This window comes from Kryptolebias marmoratus, linkage group LG10, assembly GCF_001649575.2.
Source record: "Kryptolebias marmoratus isolate JLee-2015 linkage group LG10, ASM164957v2, whole genome shotgun sequence".
NCBI classification, from domain to species: domain Eukaryota; kingdom Metazoa; phylum Chordata; class Actinopteri; order Cyprinodontiformes; family Rivulidae; genus Kryptolebias; species Kryptolebias marmoratus.
This window is the reverse complement of record NC_051439.1, coordinates 15,986,481-16,003,017: the sequence shown is the minus strand read 5'-3', so window position 1 is coordinate 16,003,017 and position 16,537 is coordinate 15,986,481. Positions and strand designations below refer to the sequence as shown.

At 38.0% G+C, this 16,537-nt stretch overlaps 1 protein-coding gene across 1 annotated transcript; it reads right to left on the bottom strand.

Moving 5' to 3' along the window:
* Positions 1-715: 715 nt before the first annotated feature.
* On the bottom strand, positions 716-16,481 carry cd109 (CD109 molecule). Its single transcript, XM_017419297.2, has 32 exons — positions 16,251-16,481; positions 16,012-16,166; positions 15,890-15,918; positions 15,565-15,798; positions 15,358-15,480; positions 15,186-15,240; positions 14,849-14,930; positions 14,466-14,547; positions 14,226-14,358; positions 14,046-14,146; positions 13,777-13,968; positions 13,432-13,536; positions 13,284-13,346; positions 12,182-12,355; positions 11,905-12,057; positions 10,784-10,853; positions 10,589-10,676; positions 10,371-10,488; positions 7,894-8,007; positions 7,360-7,578; positions 7,073-7,211; positions 6,741-6,917; positions 6,476-6,557; positions 6,143-6,374; positions 5,856-6,030; positions 4,417-4,607; positions 4,034-4,189; positions 3,826-3,891; positions 3,155-3,291; positions 2,908-3,064; positions 1,441-1,543; positions 716-1,288 (listed from the first exon to the last, which is right to left on the bottom strand). The coding sequence occupies exons 1-32, from the start codon at positions 16,313-16,315 to the stop codon at positions 1,086-1,088; spliced, it is 4,173 nt and encodes a 1,390-aa protein (XP_017274786.1). The 5' UTR covers positions 16,316-16,481; the 3' UTR covers positions 716-1,085.
* Positions 16,482-16,537: the final 56 nt, after the last annotated feature.

Sequence of the window (16,537 nt, the reverse complement as noted above, 5' to 3'; positions counted from 1 at the left end):
TACAATTCTCCATCGTGTCTGGTTTTGTTTATGAGCAAAACATTTTAGTGCTCCAAAAAGGAATGTACTTTCCTCAGTGAGTCTATAAAAAATGCCAAACATAAAAAACAGACACAGCTTTCCAGCAAAACCCAGTCTTAAAATAATAGAGAGAGAGTTAGTTCCTCTTTGGCTGCAGTGAGAACCCCTGTGCTGATGAATCACTGAACTGATGGACACATTTAACTTTAGTTTAACATGTTCCCAGTCGAACGCTGAGGTTGTTACTCAGGAGAACAAAATGTTTTCTAAGGCAAAAAATTAAAAAATAAACGGATTTGATCAAAATAGGCTGAAAATCTAACAATGACATTCACGTTTCACAATAATGGGATTTATGTCAAACCTGGTAACAATCTGCAGATGTCTTCCATGTGTGTGTTCACCCTGCATACTTCTATAGGTCATGCATTCCTCGGCTAACAGTAACGTGACAAACCAGTGAGAGAAGGTAACTTTTCCTCACATTAAGTCATCTCTAAAAGCTTATTGACAAAGTCACTTACTTGAGCCTGCTTCTCTCGAGAAAACTATCACAAGGACTAAAACCTTTAAACTCATAAGTCAGATACTAGCAGGTATGGAAAATACTCCTGTTTTAGTCTTTATATAAACCGTTAGACAGCTTGATGTGTCTGGATTTTAATGCCAAAAGACTGACAACAGGACACACATGGAGCTTAAAATAAATCTTTCATTTGCTTTCTTGCCAACTATACACATACAGTCACTGTATAAACACATATGGAGAATAGAAGGCTAAAATAAGTAAATGAAAATAAAGATTTAAAGATTGATTTATGTTACAATGTAATTCATCAAAAGATAAGAATCATACATATTATGAATGAATTATTATCCATACAACTTTTAAAGAGAGTCATTTTGAATTGGCTTCTTTGACGAAACAATGCAAAACACACTGTAAACAGTAGAGGGCACATGTGCACAAAAAAGCAGCTTTCAAACAGTCTACTAAACATTACAATCATTTGTCAATATTTTAAACAGGATATGTATGAAACAGCTGTGTGTTATCCTTACGATTAGACAACAACAAGAAAAGCAGCGACTCCCAGACACAAGCAGATCAGGCTGTAGGAAGTTCCTCTGCCGGAGTGAGACCCAGCAGGGGTTGTGACGGTGATGGTGATGCTCGGCCGACAGAGATTACACTTTTCACCACAGAAAAAACAGGAGTCCGTTTTGTGAAGAAAGTCAGAGTTGTATGTTTTTGTTGTTTTCCTTGCTAAAAAAGAAAATAACCAAATGGCACGATGGTCAATAATGTGTCATACTCTGTGCATTAGAATCATAACATTAATCGAATGAGACAGTCTTTTAAAATATATTGTTGTAAATGTATACAGCACATTAGAAAGTTTCTACAGGTGGACTCACTGGGTTCATAATAGTCATAAACTTGCAGCACAGCATCTTGAACACGAGCCACTTTGTAGTTTCTGACCAAAGGAAGTCTGAAGCAAACGTCTGACTTGTTGACCTGCAAATGATGCAAATAAATGAGTTTTAGATAGGACTGCCAGCTCGTGCAAAGCTGAATAATTATCCAACTGTTTTATTTATTTATTGAAGAGATTTTGATCATTTCTGCAAATCACAGAACTGCATGCAGCTAATTCATGATCTCCTTACCATCTTAAAAGATGGGAGCTGTTTTTATTATGCTGACAAAATCATGTTTGAGAAATGAAGGAATCTTAAATCTTGAAACATTAGCAGCAGCCTTATTACCACTGACATCTACAGTAATACGTATTTACTGGTGCCCCACAGGGTATGGAATAAAGTTAAGGCTACACAGATGGGTGAGAGCATTTGTACGAAATCCAGGCCTTGTTGCAGCAGTTAATATCAACAAGTCTTTGGTGCAAATATGGACAAAATATGAACTGAAAACAGGATCATGGATGCCCGAAGGTCCCCTGACGAAAATGGCAGGACTTTGTACTTTAAACACAGATAAGCTGCTGCAGCTCTAAAATCCTAATGCTGGCCATGAAGCACCTATCTGAACACATACACCCCTGAAGCATATCCTCGGATGGAACCGGCCTCTTTCTGCATCTTGACACAATTAGTCAGGAAACTGAGCAGCATGACAAAGATTAGAAATTGTTTACTCGCCATCTAAAACCTGCAGAACCCAATGAATTTATCCTGTAAAAACAAATTAGATCACCAGACAGCCTACTTGGTAAGTGTTACTATAGGAGGTCTTGTGAAATCAGTGGCTCAGTATTGAGCAGAAAAATATTACCACTTGAAGTTTTAATGTTATAGCTAAATATTGTCTTAAAGTTTCCATTTAAATCACTGTAGCATCGTTAATGTGAAGGCTTAGTTTTCAAACTGAGACTAATGTCTTACTAAAGTCTCTTTGTTCTGTGTTTAAATGAATATTTTTATGAATTGCATGCCTTCAGAGTTTATACTGATCGTTTTAACCACAACATAACCTGACAATTTAATCACTGGTTTGCCTAATGCCATTTTGAAGTCTGGTATTTAATATTTTGGCAAATATTGTGTTAAAAAAAGAAAAGAGGCAGAATTCACCAGTAAAAAATGATCAAGCGTTTAAAGACAGGCTCACTCATGTGGGAGTGGAATGGCAGATCCACCATTAAAGTATTTCCATCTTTATCATCTAGTTCTCTCTATATTGACAACATAAACGTAATTTAAAGTATTTAAAATGAAAGTAATGCTCCCCTGCTGTAAGTTATAAATAGTGCAGGTTTGTAGCACTTCCACTTTGGATTCATGAATAAAAAGAAATCTGCAAATGTTTTAAACTAGACAAAAAAAAGGAAAAAAAAAGAGAAATGATAATCAAACATTTACAGAATCCAGATACAGGCTGATTTCAGTTGGTGTTCTGTCCACCCGTCTGAAGAAGTCTCCTTCAACTGCAGCTCCAGGGAGGAGAGTGAAGCTACTGAGCATGCCCACATCCAATATAGCCATACCTGTGTGAGGTATTGGCTGACTGTCTTTTAATCTGGAGAGGGTTAACACAAACTGCCATTACAGTCATTCAAACATCAACAAAAAGAATAAATTTATGTTTGTCTGCACCATTAGTGCTTACCTTGTGCACACAGACATCGTCATGTGATCTGTGTCACTGTGATTAAGATGAGCTGTCAATGAGAACGCATCTTCATCTGAGGTTTGCTTCACGTTCTGGGAGACGTTTTTGCTCTTCACGTTGTAAAAGACGTTCAACTGGATACATTAATGGAAATGGTTACAAGTGGAAAACTTTGAAAATGTACTAAAATTGACACTTTCTGGACTCGATCTGCTAGGAAACGGTCTAAAATGAAAATTTAGAATAGGTGTTTCAAACAAACGACAAGTTTTGATGAAGAACACAGTGAAACATTTAACTTTCCCATGATCACCCCCTGAGTGATCAAATCTGGATGTGCTAAAAGCAGACGGCTTAAGTCTGCATTCCAGATGTTAACTGCTGTAAGTCAATTATCATGCTACATTTGCATTTGGTGTTTTGATTTAGCATTTATTATGTCGGGTATTGTGCTGCTGGGAGACGCTATCATGCATGCTGTCATCAATTTATTCTGAGCATGCTCCAGTGGTTAAACAGACTGTTGAGCCAAACAAAATGGAAGTATGGAAACAAAACTCCTGAGCGAGGGTTCAGTGCAAACTATAATAAAATCTGTATCATAAAATAATTCATGCAATGTAATGATAATATTGCTTAAAAATATTTAAATGTATTTTACTTTATACCTGAAATATGGCAAATCCTCTGCCTTCCATGTATATATGCAGAGCTAAATCTTTTTCAGCATTAATCTAAAAAGCAAAAGATTAAAAGATTAAAGTTCAGTTCATCATTTTTTAGCTTTTAGGCTCTTTATGTGTTTAAAATAGCAAAGGTAAAACATCAATTTAGTCAACAAGAATAAAATTTCTTCAACATTTGTTCTTTTGCTACCTCTTGGCTTTGATAGGTTCGATAGTTGGTTGAGTTGATGTGAAACAGCGACACAAACGGAGACGTGGAGGAAGATATGTTGAACCTGAGGTCAATGGCACTGGCACCACTGAATGCAGCATAGTTAGCCAGAGCCTGGAGAGCAATTACAGTGTCCTGCAGGAAACAGAGGCAAAGCACATCTGGATTATTGCTCCATTCATACTTTACAACTCTACACAGAACTGGGGAATATGCTCTCAAAATATCAAGATGGGTAGAAAGAAGTAAGATAAATAAAATATTTCACCAATCCCTTCAGATTTCAAGCAAGTATCATAAAATTTACTGTCACATCGTAAAACCTCAATTTTTCTAGTGAGAAGAAACAGGTCTAGCCTCACCTGAGTTGTTCCAAACCCCCCTAGATGGTTTCTTTGTCTACTTAACCACTTCACCAGAGAGATCCCTTCAATAAAGCTGCCTCGCATAAAAAAAGCCAGCAGAACGTACGAGGTCATCTCAATCTGTGCCGAGCTCGGCTGCTGATCAAGTGAACTCAGGCCAGCTGAGGATGTCCACATCATGACATCATCTTTAAGAAAAAGAAAAGACATATCGCCCATTCAGCTGAAATGGGTCAACATTAAGTTCTGACTAATGATCAACGGTTTGCCAAATAATTAGGCCCCTTCTTTGTCTTTTTAACCCTCCCAAGGCAGACGTTGCAGATTTGCAACAGCGAATTGCATATACCTAATTACTCCACATTCATATTTTATGAGCCTTGTTTTACTCAGATGATAATTTCCCCGAATATCTGATTTTTCCTGTTGCTTAAACTTAATTTGAGCCTGAGAGGGTTAAATATTATTCTTTATCGGCCACCATTGAGGATACTCAACCAAAGAAAAGGTTATGTGTTGCTACATTAATACTCCATTTGCATCCAGAAGTTCAAATTTCAAAGTTATAAAGTTGAAAAACTCAACTCGAATGCTCCTTGAAGTGGGAAATTGGACTTAGAGAGTCTGAAGTTTCTCACCACTCCCAAATTCAAAATCAAATATGGTTGCCTTGAGCGTCTAAATGGTGGTAGCCGCAGTAAGAAACTATTCATTTGCACTCTTGAGTGTTTGAATGTATAAAATGCAAAGAAAAATATTATTAGCTGACTGTTAAAAGTTAATACTAAGCCCAAAAATTAGAGAATCTCACTGGATTTCCAACTTGTATCTTAAACATGATTAAGGTGGATGTGACGCCATTCCCAAATCTGACTTACAATATAAATAATAAATATAAATAATATAAATAATAAAAATAAAATAAAATAAAAATCAACATTACCATTACGCTGCTTTTCACTTGTGCTTTTTACGGCAGGAGTGCTTTTGTTTTAAAACAACACCGGCAGACTCCAGAAAAGTTAACTAGAATATTATACTAACTTTTAAACAAACACTGTTGTATTTTTTCAGAGCCTTCTATAGTTAATTATTCGGACAGGAAGTGTTACTTTTAGAGTGCACATTTAGAACTTTCTAGGACATCTAGGACATCCCAAGCATTCTTAGTGAGCTTTCAGTGAAGTTCAACTCTTCTGCATCAGGCTCTAAGGCTAATTCACTAAATCATGAGCAGTCAGTGTGTACTTTATTTGATTTTATTTAAAAAATTCAGTTTAATAAATAAAAATTAAACTTTTATATTTATGAGCATAAAACAAATGCTTTAGCTTCATGAATCATCTATTAATCCTGATTTCTGACGATCCTTCATCATAATCGGTTGACTTCTGGAAGTCTAATTAAAAAACAGAATGAGAATGATTTAAAGTCACCTGTGTAGTCGTCTCTCCTGCTGAGCTCTGAGAGCGCTTTAGCAGCTGTAGGACTATTGGCCAGAGCTAAAGCGTACGCCACCAAACACAGGCTGTAGTTGCTGTGGATCACACCGCCGGACACTTTGCTCTCCAGGTACTTCAGGGCCAGAGACACATTGCTTACATACTTGCCCTTTACAAAGATAAAATAGATAAGTTTTCCTGTAATTATAACTATGGGTTTTAGCTGTTTTTGCAACATATTCAGCCATTTTGACTGAAATACACAAATTCCATTGACTCACAGAATAAGTCTCCTCCTCCAGAAATGCCAGCAGCACATAAGCGGTGAGCGCCACCGAGTCATCATCCAACCCTCCCTGCATCTCAGTGTGGATGAGTTTGCCAACCTCGACAAACTCCCCCCTGGGCCCTTGATGTTTCAAAAGCCATGTCATGGCGCTGGTTACGATGCTCTCATCTATTTGAATGTAGGGCTGAGCCTGAAGAAAGCACCGCAGCACAAAGGCTGTTAACCTGGTGTGACATGGAACAAGCGGAAGAGAACATCAGAGGCTCAGAAATGTGATCTATGTGACAGATTTACCAGATTTCAACATGCAGAATTGGTGACCTACCATATGCTTCCAGAAGAGTCGTTTTGTCCAAAAGCACTGAAGGAACCATCATCTCGTTGATAGGACAGCTGATTCTGATACCCTACAGCAGGAAATATGTAACTTGTTTGTCATTAACATTATACATGTTGTGGAATTTATAAGAAACAACTAAATAAGAATAAAATGATCTTAAAACCAATCTTGGGGATTGACTGGCAAAGTTAAAAAAAAGCAGGTTATGTAGAACAAGCAGCATATAGTTAGGATGTGAAAGGCAGATTACCTGCCGTCATGCAGCTCAACGCCTTGTTCCTGATTTCTGAGTCATCCTGGCCTGACTTGTCTAGATACTGCAGAACGTAGACACTTGGAGCAAAGTGGATCATGTTCTGCTCCCCACACCCAGTGGGCATCTGAACCAGTGAATCCAGGTGTTTGATGGACAGAGCCAAGATGTCACCTGTGCAGAGCAACAAAACACAAAAAGACTTATTTTCACATCAAGCACAGAAATCTATAAACTGTTTTTCATTGCCTTTCAACCTGAATGAAGCCAGACAGCCTCGCAACTGCTCAGAATCTGGCCCAGCAGAGGTTTTTGAATGGTAGACCTACCAACCAGAGCTATTTGGGCCCTCTGGCTTCCTGGTACCACATCTGGTGGAAAAGAGAAGGACACAGAACTGGCATCGTTTTGTTTTGCTGTCAGCTCCAGGAACAGAGACTGTGAGATGGACTGTTCAACTCCTTCAGGCTACAAGAACATCAAAGAAGTCCAGTGTTATCACTGTTAAATGTTACATAAAAAAGTTGTATTGTTACAATGTTGTTAAGTATAAATTCATATCTCTTTCTTCCTCACTGGCTTGTTATATCCAACCCTTCATTTTTATGTGCCATACCTTCACCATCACTCTCTGGGTAAAGGTGTTTGAGGCCTCTGCAGACATAGCAACCACAGATATTTCCTTCTCTCCCAAAGCCAAAAGCTTTATAGAGAATATGGCTGAAGCAGTCTGACGACTCCCCAAGGTGAGCCTCTGGGCGTTTATAACAGACGCGTCTCGTCGATCCATCAAAACAAACTCAAAGGCCTCAGTCTGTGCAATAAACACAATGACCTAAAACACGTGAAAACAAAACACAATCTTTAAAAACAAAAAAAGAAATACATCACTAATAACTGAAGGAATGCATGTTATTCGCAGTTATTCGCAGTTTCATGTGATATCATGAGATGTCATGCTCAGAGTATGTGTTGTGAATGACTCTAGGCTACTACCACCTTGACTGAGTTATAGCTATTTTTGTGTTTTTCAAAGTCAGTTGGCTGGGACAGCCATCTTGAAACAGGCAAACTCCATGTTTAAAAAGATAAATATTTAATAGATGATTTACTAGTTTCCCTTTAGCTGTTAATGTTTTATCCAACATACCGCAACGTCATGGTCCAAATGACTGGTTACGTTTACTTCCAGCACAATTTCCTCTTGTCTGATGACGTATGGAGGGACAATAAAAGACAAGGAGAAATCTTTGGATACGGTCAGCTGTCAATGACAGAAGAGAAGCCACAGGTAAAATAAGTTACGGAGCAGGATTTTTCATTTCCATTTCTCCTTTTATTTGAACAGGGACAGTGCACATTAATAAACATTTCTGTAAATGAGCCAGTGTTAGCTAAGTAGCTAGTTTTCAACTGTAGTCCCTGGGCAAGGTTTAAAATGCCAACATAATAAAACAACATTAAAAATTAGTGCAAACAATAAAATACATAGTTAGTAATCTACATAAAAGTTGGACATTAATCTGTAAAAAACAAAGACATTATTACAAATATAAGATTTAAACAGCATACAAAAGTGCATCAGGCAGGCAGACAGAAGTTATTGATTATGATTACAGGTTTGATTCTCCTGTAACCATGTCTTTAACATATTTTTGAAAGTTCTGTATGTGTCTGCATTGCGTATATGAGTTGGAATGGTGTTCCAGGACTGGGCTGCTCGCACTGAGAAGGCTGACTGACCAAATGAGCTTTTTCTCAGTGGGACTATAAGGTTATTAGAAGAGACAGATCTGGTGAGTCTGCTACCTTGTGTGAAAAAAGTGGTAAGTGGTGGTGGAGCAAAGCCATGTAAAATTTTAAAGACCAGATTTGCATCATGAAATGTAACTAGATTTTCCCAGTTTAACAGGACATGTTTGTCCAGTATACTACAATGATGAAAACGAAAGGGTTTCCTGTCCAGAACCTTTAGAGCCTGCTTGTAGACAGACTGGATTGGTTTTAATGTTGTTTTACAGCCCCGTGACCAGCTGCTAAGACAGTATGTTAAATGAGGCATAATCATTGCATTAAAAAACAATTTTGCTGCATCTGTGTTCAGATTATTTCTTATGTGTCTGAAATTTGCAAGGTTGAGTTTGACTGTTTGAGTGACTTTCTTTACATGTTTTTTAAATGTGAAACTTGAATCCAGAATGAGTCCAAGATATTTAAACTCTGACACTACTGTGATGGACTGGCCTGCAACAAACACATCTGGGTCTGAGCAGTTTGATACTCTTTTTGTAAAGAACATAGATACAGTTTTTTTAACATTTAGATGTAAACATGAATTGTGGAGCCATTTTGACACATGTAGCATGGTTTCAGAGAGTTTTTTGGCTACGTCTTCCTTGGTCTTACCATGTACATAAATTACAGTATCGTCTGCATACATTTGTATCTCACATCCTTTGCACACAGAGGGTAAGTCATTTATATACAAACTGAACAGAAGAGGGGCCAGTATTGATCCTTGCGGCAGGCCCACATTATTTCTCATGTAAGATGACTGTTCATTATTGACTCTAACAGCTTGTGATCTGTTTTGTAAATATGATTTGATCCAATTTATAGCATCAGGAGAGAAATTAAAGAATGTTAATTTTGTGAGGAGAACATCATGGCTGATGGTGTCAAACGCCTTTTTCAAGTCCAGGAATACAGCTCCAACTACTCCCCCCTTGTCCATTTTAGTTTTTACAGTTTCAATAAAGTAACAAGTAGCAGTTTCCGTGGAATGATTGGCACGAAAGCCAAACTGCATAGGATGTAGCTTAAATGAAGAGCTGTTCAGGTGTGACATTAGTTGATCTGCTACACACCTCTCTGCAATCTTTGAAACTACAGGGAGGATGCTGATTGGCCTATAGTTTGCCACCTCATTTGAATCTCCTGTTTTGAAGACAGGCGTCACAATAGCTGGTTTCCATACTGCTGGATATAATGCTTGTTCGAAGGATGAATTTATCATGTTTGTAATAGGATTAGATAGAGTCTCTTTGTGTTTTTTCAACAGTAGTGAGTCCTGTTTAAAAGCGTCTTTTGATTTGGATTTTTTAAGACAGTCTATGATTTTATTTACTTGGAATTGAGAAACCTTATTAATAGAGAATACTGGTAGAGTTGTATCTAATGGCTCGACGTTGACTGAGTCTACAGGTGGACTATGAGTTAGTGACTTGACAGAGTCTATGAAGTACTCATTGAAAGCAGTAGCGGTTTGAAACGGGTCTTGTGTCATGTGACCATTTATATGCAGCTGTATTTTTTTATCTGACCTCTTGTAGTCTGTTCCCATTAATTTTCTCAGCTGATTCCATGTTTCTTTACAGTTTCCCTTTCCTTCACGGATTTTGTTTATAAAAAGAGATGCCTTGGATTGCCTCAGTTCTTTTGTTACTCTATTTCTAAGGGTTGTATACTTGCGCTTATCATGTATTTGCTTTGATTGTATATATACTTTTAGTGCCTTATCTCTCTCTTTCATTAGTTTCAGATTGGGGGAATATGTGTCTGCTTTGAACGGCACATGGTTTGAGAAACCTCCCTGGCCAACAGAGACCAGCTGAAGAGTCTTGTTACCTGAAGTGGAACAGGAGTGAAACTCAAGCCCAAGTTCTCTGACATAACAAGTGCTAAAGCTCCAAGAGAAGTAACACCAGCAGGCACTGTTATTTCCCCACTGGTCCAGTTCTTATCACTGAAATACGTGAATGAAAAATACAAAAAAACAAACATGTTTTGGAACGTCATTTGAATGCTACAACTTCAATCCAGCATGTGCGTTTTTAAGCTCTTACCTGACATGAGTGTCTAACCACAGCAGAGATTCAGTGGTACCAATCCACTGACTCCAGTATTTCTCAATAATTAGGCCAGTGTCACTGTCTGCGAAAAGAGGAACTGAGTTACCATTTTTGCATTTGATATGTGAGGAAATACTAAATTTATGAAATCACCATATGAAGGATTCACAATAAAGGAGCAACTCTTACCATTTTTGGGTCCATCTGGTTGTGTTTTTTCATTAAATGCTACATTGGTCATCATCTTAAGATGACATTTCTGCATAATTAGAGAAATAAAAAAGATTAAAACTATTGTATGTTACTGTATTAAAGCAAAAGTGTTTTATTTATAAGGACTGTGTGGTGTAGTCAGTATCTTAACTGCAGTAGAAAGTTCAGAACCATCCCAGTTTAGACAATCAGGGAGTAGCTCTTATGGAGTAGTGACGCTAAAGGCTATGCAAAGCAAATTTCACCGCAAACAGCTCAAACTTAACACTTACCTTACATTTCAAACAATATATTAGTTATTTATACACCTATTTTACCCCTGTTTTGAGTAGTGGTTACCTTAAATCCTTCATAAGAATTTCTCCTTGATTCCCCAAACTCAGATTACTTTGACTGCCATGTGCAACAGGTAAGATACTGACTTCTCTACACAACCTCACTACAGAACAATAAAACCTTCCTTTTGAGCGTTTTAATGTGTGTAAAAGTAGACACTGGAAGAACAAACACCCAAGTATTAGAGGTCAGATACAATCTTTAGAAAAGTCTCTGCTTTGTATTTCCTTGAATAACCTCCAAGTTTAAATAACCTGTTCTATTTCACACAATGCAGGACATAAGCTATCTGGAAATATAAAGATGGTGTAAACCCTTGTTTCTGTCATTTACAGCCACAAAATAACCCTCAGCTCCTGCAGCCAAAACTCTACAGTTTCCAGCTGCTAGAAAAACGAGCTCCCTCCCAACAAAGCAGGCAGATCTGTTACACCCAGAGCAGCTGGTTTTGCAGCCATACTCTGATTACTCTCACAGTATCTTACTGATTGTTAAAAGATCAAATATAACCAGGGAGATTCCTTTATAACAAAATAAACAAATGCATCATAAAGCAAATCGAGCAGTGTCCAAACAAGGGATGCTCTTATAAAGTTTCACAGGAGCTTATATTTCTGAGCACATTTCTCCTTTCATGTCAACAAAACAATAGTCTAAAAGTCACTTCCACATTCTGATCTCTCCTCAGATGCTTTTAATGGTTTGATTGTCAAACAATAGTTGACCTTTTGAGCTTTTTCTAACCTGAAGTGTTCTCATACCTGCTCCACTTTCCAATCCATATTGGACCGCGGAGCATCGTTTGGCATCCCCATTACGACAATTGCTACTTGAAACCTGGATTCACTGGCTGCCACAGTGAGCGACACCTGCTCACCTGGCTGGGCCCGAACGCTGCTCCAGCTCAGGGTCAACTGAAAGGAACGAGCAAACAAACTATCACCTGCACACCCAACAGGATTACCATATGCATCAGTATGACAAGCATTTCAGAAGGCTTTAACAAAGTAAATCAAATTAAAAAACACATGAACACACATGGTTGTTTTGATGGATGGGTATGCTTGCTGTGTCGCTGATTATCTCCCCGTCAGAGAGGATGCAATAGACAGTGACACAGGCCTCAGGGTACCAGGACAGTAATGGTGTGAGATCCAAAGTGGGAGAGAAGTTTTTTGTTCCTGCAGCCACCACCTGACCTTTAGAGCCCACCTAGAATTAAAGCAGTACAAGAGAAGAGTCATATTTATGTGCATTTAAATACAAACTTCTCTAAATTAGGTCCATTACTTCCATCTACACCAGTAAAACAACAAATCCATCAAGAAACAATACACTACTTTGCATTATGTACAAACGTAACTGATGCATTTCTTTGAGCAAATAAAAATACTGAATTTTAGACTAAATACACAACTAAAGGTTAGAATTATTGTAGATTACAGGATATACATGAGAAAATTATCATGTTTTAGTAATAGAGAAGTCATGACACCAAATTTTCCACACATCCTGCCCTAAATAGATTCATATTTATGGTCTTTTACTATTTGTATGTACTTTTTCATTAAATGATTTGCACCTAAAATACAAAATAACTGTGTTTTGAGTTACTCTAATTGCATAAAAGCATAAAAACAACAATTAAACCTAATTTATAATAAGATAACAAACTGTAAAAATACAGACAAAGCATGTGTCATAAATATTTATACAAGTCGTGACAAAAAAAACATCCAAATATATTTTTTGGGGTGCATTTTTAACACCAAACTGTAATTTATTTAGTTTATTTGTGTGTATTTTGTCACATTAATTTGTACATCATGACCTTAAGTTCCACTTTTGGGTAAGAAGCCATTTTTTGGTCTATATATCAAATGCTTGCTTGCAAAGCAGCAATAACTAAAACAGAGAAATAAAAACTCTCAATGTGTAGACATTTTTTTTATTTACCATTGGTGCCCAAAATGAAGGCTTTACAGCATATTGCTTATAAATACAGATAGATTTAGGTTATACAAAGGAGGAACTACTGCCTGTTGAAATGGATGGATGAGGAATCAGCACAGCAAAAACAGCGACACACACCACTGTAGTTGTATTTCATTTAATATCTGAATCATGTCAGCTGACTTACCACAAAGTGAAGCGTCGCTGGCTTGAAGGTGCTCTCCACATTAAGTTGAAATGGTGACCCAATCTGAAAGTTAGTGGTGTGTTGGACAGTATATTATGTATATTTGTATGTGTTATGGGTAAATCAGTAAGTGTTAGAGTTCCAGTACCTGTGCAGGTAACGTGTTGACTGGGTAGATCTGAATATATGAACCACTAGAAGAGGAGTTGTTGTTGTAGACCTTCAGTGTTTCCTCACTGGACTGGAATTTGGCCTGAATATAAAAGTAAGATAAACAATAAGGGCCTCTTGGGATGTCCTAGATGTTCTTTCAGATGAATGCATTTTTACACCCAGGATGATATGATCTAAATGTCCTGAGGTGGTTTTACTCAATAATAAAATGTGCTAAATTGTACTTTACTGAAACAACTGATCTTACATGAAACAAAACAGCTGAATCATCATTTTCCTGGAAGATTTAATTCAATGAATCGTGATTCGTAGTACTCACTCGTAATAAAAGCATCTCTGCTTGATCGTATAATTTAAACTGGATGAGTACGTTGCCATCTTTCGGTACAGGAAGTGTAAGAGTTGTAGATTCAGCGTTCATCATCAAGGTTTTCTGAGTGACCTCAACCACAGCGAGGTGATTTAAATCCAGCGGGCTCAGAGGCTTCCCATCATATCTACTGATCCTAAGCTGCGTGATGCAGGAGAAGATGGCAGCGTCACCAAAATCAACATTAAATAAATTATTTTAAAAACTATTTTACTCACATTTGTGGAGAAATGTAAGGATGGCTTCAGGGATGGTGGAAAATTGAGGAACATGAGGTGGAATTTGTCCCGAACGAGGTGGACTTCAACTGTTTTGTTCACTTTAACAACAAAACAAAACCAAAATCTGTTTGGGGCTGCAGCTGAAAGATATTCAGGACTGGTTGAAATATATCATACCCGTCGTTAACTGCATGCTGTCATTAACATGGGCAGTAATGTGGAAAATTAGGCTGTTGCTGCTAAATGCTGATGAAGAGGTGAAAGCCTGAAGTTGATCTCTGCTGAAGAAAAACTTTGTGGACCCATAGATCTGAAAAAGGTGAAGGATTACATGTATTATCATTATACGGAGTTCAATCTTACTTCAATTTATGTTTAAATATATATAAACGAGTAAGAGAAACATTAAAACCTCACCGTTTTCGTTTGTGTTAAGAGTAAAGACTCCAAAGTGACAGTAACAACCAGCGTGCCTCGTACAGGTTGTCCATTGGGATAACTAAAAGAAAAATCAATTATTCAGTATGATATTAGATGAATACTGAAACGGGACATGGATAAGGCCACAGAGGTGCCAGTGGTCATCAGTGGCGTCAGAATTAGAAGAGTGGCTCCAGTAAATTTCAGGAACAACACGAGACATCTCTGTGCAGAAGAATGAAGTCCTAACAGAGCCTTCAAGCTTCCAGGTGTCTGGTATAAGGACCTGAGCTTTAAAGGCAACAGTCTACATAAAATGAGAGGAAAGGGAGTTTTTCTCTGTTTAAAATTGCAGCTTTATTGGTTGAAATTAAACTTACAATGCTGTCACCGATCCTGAGATGTCATCCCCAAGAAGAACTTGTGACAAAGTCCTGAACAGCACGTCAAAGGGAGGATTATCTGCAAAAGTAGTCATGGAAAAAATACATTTTTACCACACTTAGCACCTTCAGGAATTTGTGTCAACTTGTGTTTATTCTTTCATAAAACAAAAAATAGGTGCAATCTGTGCAAAAGTATACAGAATGTACAATTACTGAATATACAACAAAACACGACGAGATGAAAACTAGACCTAACATCTGCACTGATAATAATCAGAACTGAAACAAAATCTGGTCTAATGTTTGTCTTTAACACAAATTGTTCTGTTACCGGTAGACATGTTGCCACGATCCTCCACTGTGAATCCTTTCTCATCGGTTAGTCCCTGCAAGAAGGATGAAAGTCAAAAATTAAAACGTTTCTTTTTGTATAACACAACAAGGTTTAAAACAGCATACTAAGATATACCAAAAGCAAACAGGTTGATGTTTTTCAAACCTACATTCACCGTTGCTGAGATCACCCACTGTCCAAAAGGAGACGCCTGGGACAAACTGAATTCTTTCAAGAAAATCCCCAGTTCCTCCATGAAGGTCCACCTGTCAACAATTGTCCTGCTTGGATCCTATGCAGTAAAAAAAATGTGAGTCAAACAATTAATGAATGAAGCTAATTTGTCCGTTTCCTCTGTGCTCGTGAGCACACCTACCAGTACAGACATCTCCACTCTGCCTTTGTACGGCTTCTTGTCCAGCTGGACAGACACTACTCTGATTCTGACAGTGTCTGCCGGTTTGTAGAGAGATCTGTCAGTGAGAATGATGGAGAAGACGTTCTTGGGGTTGAAGCTGAGGGTGGTGGTGTTGGTAAAAATCAGGCTGTTCTCCGTGTAGCCCCAAACTGTTAAATTTAATGGGGAATTTGGAGCTACCGAGCCAGGAAACTGAAGAAATAATCAGACACAGATGATCAGAACTGTGATGATTTGTCAACAGAAAAAACTGACATAAAACTAAATTCTAAAATGTACTTACAGGAGGAAGTGTGAGGATCTTGGTCAAACCTTAGAAAAAATAAATAAATAAAGGTTTTTTAGACTTCTCCACAAAATTGAAGGTACATTAAATGAATGAAATCTGTATATTAGTAGTTTCACCTCCTTGGAAGTCCTCTGTTTGAGCTATTTTTGTGTTGCCATGTGCCACTTCAGCTGTTATATTACCAGAGAAATTAGTAAAAACGGTGAAAGCCAGAGGAGTGGGTGTACCACCGTGCAGAACATCTGGACCTGACATGAGAAACAGTGTTGTGCTAGAACAGTGAGAGAGAGAGAATAAAGCATTAACAACTGCTCAAATGAGCCAAAATGAGGCGCCGCATTCAGATGAAACTTACTTGGATGAAAGTTGTGTCAAACCAGGAATGGCGAAAGACAAAACGAGGATCCAGATCCTGTTCATGTTGTCCGGCTGTGATCTCGGTCACACGTTGAACTTTGGTTTCACACCCCAAACTAACAGCCTCGTGTAACCGGAGCTGCCTGCATGTATGGGCAGGTGACAAAACTCCACCTCCTGTCCCAACGCCAGCGGGCCACACGCACAGACTTACGCACACCAATTCATTGTCAGGGATAAAAGAGGATGATCTCGTATTCTTGTCACCTTTGCCCGGGGGAGGGG